This window comes from Rhipicephalus microplus, chromosome 1 (genome assembly GCF_043290135.1).
Source record: "Rhipicephalus microplus isolate Deutch F79 chromosome 1, USDA_Rmic, whole genome shotgun sequence".
Classification (NCBI taxonomy): Eukaryota; Metazoa; Arthropoda; class Arachnida; order Ixodida; family Ixodidae; genus Rhipicephalus; species Rhipicephalus microplus.
The window spans coordinates 289,470,430-289,482,859 of record NC_134700.1 but is presented as its reverse complement, the minus strand read 5'-3'; the positions used below and the strand labels follow the sequence as shown (position 1 = coordinate 289,482,859).

At 46.3% G+C, this 12,430-nt stretch overlaps 1 protein-coding gene across 1 annotated transcript in view; it reads right to left on the bottom strand.

Moving 5' to 3' along the window:
* tup (LIM1_Isl and LIM2_Isl domain-containing protein tup) overlaps positions 1-12,430 on the bottom strand; it is a 184,413-nt gene that overhangs the window by 108,534 nt on the left and 63,449 nt on the right. The window contains exon 2 of the mRNA XM_037412135.2: positions 4,883-5,108. Coding sequence (XP_037268032.2) covers positions 4,883-5,108 — 226 coding nt within the window. The remainder of the gene's footprint in view (positions 1-4,882; positions 5,109-12,430) is intronic.

Below are 12,430 nucleotides of genomic sequence, written 5' to 3'. Positions count from 1 at the left end.
ATTACTTTACTAATATTGGTCTCAGCCTTGCGAGGAAGTTCCCTACTCATATGCAGAATTTAAATGCACCCTGTACTGTTACCAATAATTTTGATTTATGTGATGTAACTGAGGATGACATCCGACAAGTAATTAATAAGTTACCAGGGAACAAGGCAGCTGGCCATGACGCCATATCATCAAGGATTTTAAAGGAGAATATTGATGTATTGTGTGGTCCCTTATGCCATATATTTAATCATGCATTTTCCTCTAAAACTTATCCTAGTATACTTAAGACCGCCAAAGTAATACCAGTGTACAAATCTGGTGATCGGAATCTTCCGGACAGCTACAGACCAATATCTGTTCTGAGTAGTATTAACACTACGCTTGAAAAACTAATTTCGTCGCAATTAAGGCGCTTCCTGGGTGAACAGAATGTACTTTGTCCCCAGCAACACGGCTTTGTTGCAAACAGGTCCACTTCAACTGCTGTTTCGATGCTTACGCAATATATTAATTCCGCGCTACATGAAAACAACATAGCAATAGCAGTATTTTTAGACATACGAAAGGCATTTGATGCTATTAGTCATTCCATTTTACTGGAAAAAATGCATTCTTATGGGATAAAAGGTAACTCGCTTGATTTTTTTTCTAGTTATCTATCGGCACGCAAACAAAAGGTAGTCATTGGTGACATCAAATCATCCTACGGTTATATTAAATGCGGGGTGCCACAGGGTTCAGTTTTGGGCCCTATATTGTTCTCTCTTTATATTAATGATGTCCCGCGATCCCTACAGAGGTCAAGGGCACTGATGTACGCGGACGACACTGTTTTAGTTTTCACAGGACACTCCTTAGCAGATTTACAAAATGACGCGATGACCGATTTATCGAACATTTCGGAATGGTTTGCCAGGAATCAGCTGACTGTTAACTGTACTAAAACAAAGTATATGGTGTTTCACTCTCGTAGGAAACATATTGACGCTGAATATCTTAATTTAACAATAAACAACACTCCTATTCAACAAGTTCCTTGTTTTAAATATTTAGGCGTCACTTTTGATGAACACTTACACTGGCATGAGCAAGTACAAAGTGTGTGCGCAAAGCTAGCCTATGGCTGCTATTCTCTAATAAAAGCTCGCCAATATTTTCCACAAGCTATACTCCGCACACTCTACTTTTCATTGTGTCATTGTCACATAGGTTACTGTCTGGAATCGTGGGGTGTGACGTACAACAGTTATCTAAAAACTCTTGAACGACTTCAAAAGCGTACACTGAAAATCATAAGCCAAGGTGAATCAGTAAGTAATGTTTTCCAATCACAACGCATTCTCTCGGTTCCTATGTTGCGTGACTACAAAATTGCTGTTTCAGTAAATAACATAATTAATAGAAATTCACCTTTGCCTGCTGATCTTTTTTCAATTCCTAAACGCAATACGCGACATGCTTCGAATGGTAATTTCAATCTGCCCAAATGTTTTAATGTTTACGGAGAAAGACTGATACAGTTTAGTGGAACAAAAATATGGAACACGGTCCCCCTAGAGATTAAAACGGCACGTAATTTCAGCATGGCATGTAAATCATTTTTTCTGTGGAGTCAAGACATGTAGGCATGTGTGTGTGCTTCGATTTTCATTGTATTTTTTTAATAAGTGCCTATGTATAGAAACTAGCTGCAAGCTAATAAGTATGCATATCTGCAAGAAAAAATGTATTACTGTGTTATCTGTATCACATGATTGTTTTTTTTATGTTGTTACCTCAGAGCTGACCTGAACACTTTTTTCTGTTGCACATTGTATTGGACCGTCCACTAGCCACTTTAGGCTATCGGTCCAAATAATCCCTGTAATTGCATATATCTATTTATGAAAATAAAGCTTCATTGATTGATTGATTGATTGATTGACTGTATAGAATACACTCGTATAAGCTTCTTTAGAGTTCATCTTGGCGAGCGAAGCAAAAATGCTGATAAACAAGCAATTAAGCCAACCTAACTTGGTGTTCTGTGCGGGTTAATGCAAGCTCATTTATTTCTATGCAGTAGTCTTGGCTGCCAAATTCTCTTCCGCATCTTGTCTTTCGAGTCGTGGCTTTGGGGAAACGCTACATCCTCCAGGGCGTTGCTTTTTTTTTCCTGTAACGATAAGTTGTGATGTTTCCAGTTGCTTTCATTTTGGCTTCGCCACTGAGTCCCGATGTAGCAGTGACTTTAAGATACCGTCGTGTCTAACGGCATTAGTCGTGATGTAGTGTCCGGTAACAATTGGCAATGACGAATCCGCAAACCTTGGAATTGGAAACTCGGACTGTCCTCTCTACACTTCGTAGAAGAGTACTGTGGGTGAATGTCTCATGCAGATCTCAGTGTCCTTTCGTTGCTGATCGGTAGCGCGTGAGCTGATCCTCACTCTTGTTCCTATCCTGTATACCATTTCGTCAGCAGGCAATCTGAGACCGCATTTTGGCTTATGCAGCAGTGTGCTTCTTAATCAGTTCGCACAAGAGTGGCCGTGTTGTTCATCTGCCGCTTACAAAGCGCACCACCGTGGAAGTTAATGAAACGATCGTGTTCAGAACCCGTATGAGCCTCTTAGATCATTTCCCCCCCCCCTTTTTTTTTTTGGAAGACGGATGCAACTCCTAGTGGAAGTCTTCTATCAGTGGCTCAATCTAGGAGCTTACCATTGCGAAAACAAAGGCCAGTTCTTCTGGCTGATTGTCTGGTATGGAACGTGTCTCGTTCGCGAATATTCACAACTAAAGGGGCGTCTTACTTTTGTGACAGTGCAGCAGCATTGGGGATACTCCAGGCATTGTAAACATGAATATTTGCGGTCTAAGTGATTTACTTTGCTCCACTTTGTTATGAAGCAAACGGGACGCATAAGAAGAAATGACCACCTGCATTCTCTGTCAAACAATGTTCTGCCTTGTTTACCTGTCATTGTCATTTATATAAAACTCGTGTGTACCATAACTCCCATGTATCCAGTGACCCATTTGACAAGGGAATATGAAGACTGTTCACCATAAGAGGCTGTTAGATACTGGCCACATGACGCATTGTTTTAAATATGTGGTACCATGTTGGGATATTGTGCTTGATACACGACATTTTTTTATAGCGTCCAACAAGTTTTACAGCATATGGCCAGGCCTTGTGAATCCATGTTGTCGCGCACTGCAGTTTCAGAATTTTTGGAATCGAGCTTCCGAGCGCCGTAATCCATGCATTCGGTGTCTTCCCACGAGCTGCGAACGTGTCCATGATGGGCCCCAGGTTTGGGTTCCATTTCCTTCAAGCTAGCTTTACTAGCCGGTGCCTGTTATTGGCACTTCTAAAAAGCCATATTTGATGGCAGTGCCTTCGTCGTAGCCACAACAGAGTCGCGAAGTAGTGTCCACTAAGAGCTATTTCTATGACAGGCGTATAAGCATATTTCGTGCTAAGAGGCCAAGCGAGCGTATAAATGCTATAAACGTTGGTTCACATTAATGCTATACCTCGAGTCGGCCTCTGCACACGCAGTTCTGGCCGGCCAGTAAATCCGGGCGCGAAGACTTGGATCTGCCAGCGTAGGGGGCGCCCTGTTTCTCGCATATGCGCTTGCCGGGAGCCTCGTCTTATCTCTGCCGCAATGCGTCTCGACGGCAGGCGTAGTCTGTAAACCACGTGGACTCCGTCAACCTCCGTGTCCCGTCTCTTGCCTCGCGGAGGAACGCAGTGGGGAGGGGTACAGAGAGCCAGATCCTCTGTCCATCACGGCCTCGTCTCCCGAGGAGCCCAGCTGAAACGAAACCGGGACAGACTGGCGACGACAATTAGCCATGCCGGAGCCGGTGCGACGACGTGGCGTCGTCGGTCCGGCCATTAGCGCTATGAGGACGTCCAGCTGTCGCAGGCTTGTGCTGTGCCACGGAAGGAGGGAGGGAGGGAAGTGGTCGTGTGGGAGGACGTAAAGACGAGGGGGGGGGGGGAGGGAATCCTAAATGGCCGGCTCGGGCCGTCGTTGCGGTCTGCGTCTCCCTGTCGGGCCGCGGCGGTGCACTATACCAGCGTGGTGGCGGCGGTGTCCAGGAGGAGCCGATGGCGCGGCCGATAGGACATTAGGAATTCCGCGCGCTCGGCGGGCCCTGATAACAGCTCGGTGCTCGCCCGGCTTTCCGGTCGCGCCTTCGGAGGGGCGCCGTATGCACTGCTTGCCGTCGTTGGTCGCTGCTCGGAAGATCCAGCCTCCGGCGTCCGACAATGACGCGCCCCGGCGTGGCGCCGCAACGTCCCCTCTTCTTCGTCTCGCTTTAATCATTCCCGCTTTGTCTCGAAAGATAACGCGCTGCGAGTGGCCTCTGAGGTGCGTGGGCATTTCCCATCACCAAACCGTGTCACTGTGGGTTTAGCGAAGGATACGGGGGTATCATGTCGGCCCTACATATGACTGTGCTATAGACGTGGTTTTTCGAACCGAAACGAAACTTGCTGAGCGTTGCGCATGCAGCCCGAAAGGGGGCGCTGTAAGGAGAGCGCGAAAACGTGTGATCAACGCGTTCGTGCTGCTTCTATAAGTTAAAAGCAATAGTCCCCCCCAACCACAAAAAAATACCGCTTTACAGTTTTTCAACACATAAAATTTCTGTTGCATCACCAAGCAAAGGTCTAAGCACATTCGCATTGTCTATAAATTGTGGTTCACAGACTTTTGTGCGGAGTGTCTGCCAACATATTGCTAGAGTCAGTAGAATTGAGCATGAGCCGGGGAGTCCTTTCATACAACCTGCAGATTACACAACCTGCGCCTGTAGGGAGTGTTGGGTTTTCCTTGAGACGTCATCAACGTTCGTTTAGAGATGGTACACAGTCAAGGGGGCTTACCGAACGTAGTCGCGCTTGCAGTAAGTCTTTCCGTCGCGCACAAAGCAGGTGCAGGTCTCGTCCAGGAACTGGTGGCAGTCGGCGCACTTGAGGCAGGCCGCGTGCCACTCCAGGTCCGGCGCCACGCGCAGGATGTACTGGTCGCGGATGGGCGCACCGCAGCCGGCGCACACGCGCCGACCACGGCAGCCGCCGGACGCCGCCTTGTCCGAGGCCGACACGCACACTGGTCATGAAAAAACAAAGCGACAGCCTCATCTGTACCCTGTATCTACAGTATCTTTCAACTACAGAGAACATAATGAGATGCTAGCACGGAACCGTTTATTTATTTATTTATTTATTTATTTATTTATTTATTTATTCATTTATTTATTTATTTATTTATTTATTGTACCCTCAGGGCTTTGCAGCATTGCAGAGGGGAGCGGGCACTGACGAACAATGTTAAAGAAAATAATACATAGACAAGACACTAGAACATTATTAAACACTGGAAAGCAACTATTATCAACTGCAACTATGTTATACAGCCAGTAGATTATACAAGAAAACTAACAACAAAATCAAACGTTTACATTTCCAACACCAAGTATGTTATCGAGCGATGTTTTAAAACTGCAAGTCGAGGTGATGGATGCAACTGATTGTGGGAGGTGGTTCCAATCCTTGCAAGTTTTAGGCAAAAATGAGTGGGAATATGTTGATGTCTTGAAGCGAGGAACAGCAACTTTCTGCGCATGGTCAGTACGAGTTGAAATGTATGACGGTGGGGTTGCTAAAAGTGAACGCAGAAGGGAGTTGTTGTAAATTTTGTGGAAGAGTACGAGACGGGATATGTTACGGCTTGTAGCGAGTAAAGGAATGTTAATAATTGATTTCATGTTTGTTACGCTAGCGGTACGGCGATAATCTGATAATATATAAATCTAACAGCGCGATTCTGAATGCTCTCAAGTTCATTAACTAAAGTGATATTACCAGGGTCCCATATCGATGACGCGTATTCCAAATGCGGACGAACGCACTTCCAGTACTTCCGTTCTGTATCATAGTGGAATACGGTTGCTAAGGTTTAGATGAAGGCACCTCATTTGCATGGTCACAAACAGCGCTCTTGCGACCCCGAAATGGAGTCAGTTTATCGAAGCGCTCTCCGGCGATTCTTTCGTCGTTCATCGACTTCTCGTCGCTTCATTTTAGCACCTGCCTTCATTCTGAAGGATCAATCTGTCATTAGCAATACAATGGGTTGTGTAGGAGTTGGTAGGGGTTGGTATATAGGTATAAGGGTTGGCTGTGTACGTGTTTGCAGTAAACTATGTACGATTATGTTTCGCAAGTGAAGCATAAAACCACAAGAACGTAAAAAACAGATTACTGTTGTTGAAGGAAACTTCAGGTACGTTCATACACTATAGTGAAAGTGAAGTACCCTCACGTCACTATAGTAATCTGTTGTCGCATTCGGCGTACAGCTCTCTTTGACATAAGAAGTGTAAATTTAAAAGCTCATCCCTTTGTTAGAATATTGATGAGAGCTAACAGGCAATTAGTTGGTCCTCATCAATATTCTATTTGGCATGGCATTTTTCGGTGAAGCCTTTAGAACCGGTGTGGCTGCTGCAATACTAGCGACTTTACGGCCCCAAACTATGCAGAGTGTCCCGCATACCATCAATCGCTCGGCCTGCTAGGTGCTTCCTCATGAAAAAAAAAGAGAAAGAAAGAAAATACGTTATTAGTTGTCACTTAAATATATACCTATATTACGAAGTTGTCTTTAACAGCGAAGCTATTTTTAGTCCAGTCTTTCATTTCCGGGGGCAGTCGTAGATGGCAAACGAGTATTTGTCACAGAAAATGGGTGAACCCTCCTACAGGTATGTGCCACTCCTTCCAGCACTTCCAGTAAACACTACTCCCACAACATGCCACTGTACCAACTACTACTCTCGTTACTCTATCTATCTATCTATCTATCTATCTATCTATCTATCTATCTATCTATCTATCTATCTATCTATCTATCTATCTATCTATCTATCTATCTATCTATCTATCTATCTATCTATCTATCCATATATCAAATCGCCTACGTCTGGGTGCCCTCACGATCACCCCACTCCCTTCACTCCTATCACCCCCACTCTCCCACTCCACGATCACCCCCACAATCACCCCCACTCCTATCTAGACGTCGCATCAACGCCGTTACACTCACCTCCTCAAACCTGCTCGTGATGTAGCGCCATCGATGCTAACATTCTTGGGGATAACGAGTCGTATGCATCTCACCTAGCTGCGTTTTCACATTGCAATCTATAGTGCCTGCCATGCGAAACGCGGGTAACACGACCCGCGTTCCGTCTCAGAGGGCGCCTCCGAGTCGACTTTTCTTTCGTCGTCTTTTTCAGAGGCTAAATTCTCACGCGCAGGAGAGAACGGGAGACGTTTTTTCAGTCTTCCTGTTCGGTCAACCTGAGGTGCCATTCCTCGCCCTTCTCTACTGCTCCTACAACGCGCCGAAATGTCACAGCGCCCGCGCTTTTCTTCCTCGTGCGCCGAAATTAATGCGTCCGCAAGGCCGACTTCGTTGGCACGCAAGCAACGCGGCCTGCGCAGCTCGCGCCAACAGCAGCGACAAGAAGAAGCACTACTGCCGTGAACGCGCGCGCGGAATGCGAGATCCGAGCGGGCATGCATGCGCGACGGACCACCGCGCTGCTCGGACGTTCCGGTTTGCAGGGCGAGAGTGCGTAACGATGTGAACCTCTCGGGTTTACTGTGCGCGATATGTGCAGAAAAAGAAAACAATGATTGCGCAGGCTCTCCATGTACAACAGGTAAATACAAATAACCGACGGCATGAAAACTTCCTTTTTTTTTTGCCGTGTTTTCACTTGGTCCTCGAGTGTTTTGAATAGTGGCCTTGCGATGACAACATTAGGTTGCAAGTCGCAAAAGAATATTTAAGCGAACTACAACAAATGCAGTCATAAAATACCACATCAAGGCAAAGGCCTCACGCTACCTCAACAAACACTTTTATTGGTGGCAGAACTTACTCGCCTCTTCGCAGTGCAGAATACATCGCTTTTAAGAGACCGAGTAACTGGGCTTTGTTTTCCGACTCGAAACTGGTCTTACAGTGTGTGCGTAACTTCTACAACGCGGACGCCACGAACAGCTCACGCACCAAATTGTCAAGCTTCGTCACCACGTCAAAGAAAACTGTCGGTGACAATGATTTCCGTACCAGCGCGGCTCGCGCAGTTTGCCAAAGGAGGGCAGACCGTTCCGATTCTTCTTTCACAAGAAAGAGACGCTGCAAAGCAGCTTCGCCACATGGCGCGTAGTCTGCATAGCGGAGTGGAACACGCTGAGAATTGGACATATATACGAGACTACACCAAAGAAACCCTACCCCGACGTCTATACGGACTTCGTCGACGTGAAGCTTCGTTTCTTTGTCGGCTTTGGTTGAGAGTTGCCTTCGCGAAGCATGACGTTGATTGAAGCGCACCGACTTCGGGTCATGCGAGGTCTGTGGAATCAAACAAGACATCTATAATTTGCTATGCCACTCCACTGTTTCTATGGTCTACTTCTAATCTATTCTGTACTCTACCCTACAGATTTGACTTTGAGAGACGTACACTTCCTGACGCGTTTGGACGGTTTCACGATCGGCCGCTCTCGGTGGATGCAGATGCTGTCGGAGCACCGTCACCACCGCTCGTCGGCTCACAAGCTAGTTACAGCCCTTCTTTGCATTTTAAGGACCACGGGACAGTGTGAACGCCTTTGACGTTTGTATAGTTTCACCGCCACATACGCGTCAGCGCATTTATTGGCCATGTTCTTATTTCCTTTTCCTACTCTCTTTTTATCTTTCCACTATCCTTTGCCATTCCACCAGCGTAGGGTGATCAACCGGACATGTTTCTAGAGTCTCTTTACCTTGCCTCTATCCTAACAAAAAAAAAAAAAACGGCAGATCCCGTGTACCTGGAAATCGACGTTATGCGGAGCATGCGGAGGGAAGTTGACCATGTTGCAGTTTTTTTTAATTGAACGACACGTCGTGAAATGGTGCTAAATATATATACAAATGTTGCACGCACAGGTATGTTGAAGAATTGCAGATATAACCAGTTATTGGCACTTGAGAAACGATGCCAACTGGAACATGCGTATTAGCAACACCATGCAGTAGCTGATATGAAGCGCTGATGCTCGCGAGGATGCTGGCCCTGGACACTGCTACATAAATCAACTTCGGCGCATGGCAACTAACCACAATTGGCGTTAACCCTACGTGACGGCTGTATCAAAGGAGTACACATGTAATGTTTATAAAATAGGCTAGGTAGCACTACAATCACTATTGACGTTTCACGAAGATTAGCGTCTATTTGAAAAGGGGATTCGCGAATTTCATGCATTACGAAAAAAAAAACTGGGGTAGCTCTGTGGTAAAATGCTTCATTGCCAAGCAGAATGCTTGGGTTCGATTCCAGCTGGGACCCTGACATTTATTTTTTGCCTTCGTAGGGTCGACGCTGCCAATGTCGGGTATTTCTTTTTTTTTTTGCGACAAAGACTTGCACTTTAAGGCATAATATTTTTGCGTGTACGTGTATTAAATGTGTGCCGTTACGCCGGCCGGTGCTGTGATTGATTGATTGATTGATTGATTTGTGGGGTTTAACGTCCCAAAACCACTATTTGATTATGAGAGACGCCGTAGTGGAGGGCTCCGGAAATTTTGACCACCTGGGGTTCTTTAACGTGCACCCAAATCTGAGTACACGGGCCTACAACATTTCCGCCTCCACCGGAAATGCAGCCGCCAGAGCCGGGATTTGATCCCGCGACCTGCGGGTCAGCAGCCGAGTACCTTAGCCACTAGACCACCATGGCGGGGCGGCCGGTGCTGTGATGAACTGAAGTAGTGTCTCGTAGAATGTGTTGTCATGTATCCAGCTGTTGTAACTGGTTGTGTCGGTGTAGCGAAGGCCGGCTTGAAGGAGGGGACGTTCTGGCTGCAACTCTTTGCGTGTCCATATAAGGTGGTATATATCTGCTTTGCATCACTGTATGTGTCCGTATTGTACGACTATAGTCGTACAATACGGACACATATCAACAACTGGTAAATATTAACGTTCCCGCGTTAAAATTGCCCATGTGTGTTCTCGTCAATCCTGGGTAGATGCTAAGTGTCAATCACCTGTGGCACATACCCGCATTACCAGCGGCACATACCCGCCCAAGGCTATGTGCCACTGTCTTGCGGGAAATGTTTGATGACGCACGCGACGGAATTGTAACATTGTTCATGTCTTGACCAGCGCGTCATGTTCGTCAAACTATTTTACCCTCTCATGCTAATTTTTTGGTTCACGCCAAGTTAAGGAGGTCACCGCTTGAGCACCCAAACGTAAGCGGCTATATAGATTGATACGCTCAAAGTCACCGAAGTTCGGTAAGAAATGCTTCGCAGTTGGTAAATTTGGACAATCTCTGACCCGCAGGGCGCGGGTTAGAATCCCGGCTGCAGCGGCTGCATTTCCGATGGAGGCGGAAACGTTGTAGGCCCGTGTGCTCAGATTTGGGTGCACGTTAAAGAACCCCAGGTGGTCTAAATTTCCGGAGCCCCCCACTACGGCGTCTCTCATAATCATATAGTGGTTTTGGGACGTTAAACCCCACATATCAAATTTGGACAATCTATAGATTGTCTGAAAATAAGTTTAGGCTGTCTATAGACTGTCCATATTTACTTATCTAAGTGTTTCTTTTTCATTCGTTGAAATAGCTCTTCACTGCAGAGTTCTTTTACTGGTTGCTGCGGCTAAGCACGATCTAAGTTATATCGTACAATGCACGGGGCGAACCTTTCAATAAAGCGTCATGACATCGCTTCGGGACTATATCGGATATGAACGGATTGCTTTTGGTTGCATTCACCTCAAGTGGGTACGATTCTACGCACTAAGCACGCAGAACCGCAAACGCACAAGCCTGCGGTACAGGGCGAGCGCGCTGAGGTACGGACAGCTCAGCGTCAGCTGTAAAGATGACAGATATTCAGGCTTCCCGAAGCTCTTTTTTTAATATATCAACGCCCGTTTGACCCTCGTCCTGAACATACCTCTCTTTTTTTTCTCCTGTTTACGGTGACAAAATATACAAACGTATAATAAGACCGGCACGATTAGACTTTGGCCGCGCTAGAGTGGCCACCAGCGGGAAAGATTCGCCCTGCGGACGAAAGATACCACAAGTGTCGCATCCTCGTATCTGTCGAAAATAACGGCAAAAAAAGAATGACGAATAAACGGCGGAAAGCATGCTGAATTAAGCCTTCTTCTATATAGGCTCCCACGGCTTCAGGACCCGGGGCAGTTCGGAGTTGTCGGCGCTTCCTTTCGTGTATGGATGGTGTGCGCGCAGACATGAACCGCTGCTGAGCATGCATGCAAATCTCTGTCGCCTTCGACAACGATCATGTCGCCCGCGCTATCGTCCGAGAGCCGCCACCGTCGTTTAAACCGAACGCCGTGCACCGACCGCGTCGCCCCTGATTTGCATATCTAACCCGCGCGAGGACTGCACTACGTGCATGTTTTGCGCCGATAAACAAACGACGACAACCCGAACGAAAGTTTCTAAGACACTGCATTCGTGCACAAAAAAGCATTTGCACACTTGTGGAGTAACCGGCATCAATCTTTATTTCGAAGTTTCGTGCACCGCGGGTTGTCCAAATCTTGTGCATCGGGGAATGGGATACAGCGCGTACTATTTTGCAAGACGCTGTGCAAGTAATTGAAAGGCACACATAAAAACGTGTCCAATCGAAATGGCTCTCTTTTTTTTTTCTAGAGACGAGTACGTTTGCAAGTCTCTACGGGCTGTGGCACAAGATCCAAACTGACAAAAAAAAAACTGATTGGGGAGGAACGCTGCGCGTAGAGAAGGGCGTTTCAGTTCCGCTAACGTGAAACCTGGAAAGGAGCGAAACATGCAGAGAAAGATTGCTTTGGTGAAGTAGTAGCGTGGCCACGCCTTAAAACACGTCCACACTAAGCATGCAGTGAGGAAAATGGGCATAATCATCATCTTCTTCTTCTTGGCTTTATTTGTTTATTTACTCTTTTTTGTTGATAAAACTATCTGCTTCATTTTTTTATATCTGTAATTTCTATTTGTCAATTTCTAATATTTAATTTTTTGTCTCCTTGATCCCTTTCACCATTTTAAAAGACGCAAGCCAACAAAAAATAGAAGTATTTCGTTAGAACTGGCCGGTTCTTGGCCAATCCCCCCTCGTGAGTGTGTGCCACAGATTTCAGGCTCTTTCTCTTTTTACCTAATCTTTGCGGACATACCCGCCTTCGTGAAATACCATGACTACATGACACGCCATGACGATGATGAGATGCCGGCAAGCCTATAGACCCTAAGGCCCTTGCACACGTCGTGATTACGTCACACATTTTGCCAACCTTGTGTCGTCATAATGTGATGATAGGATGA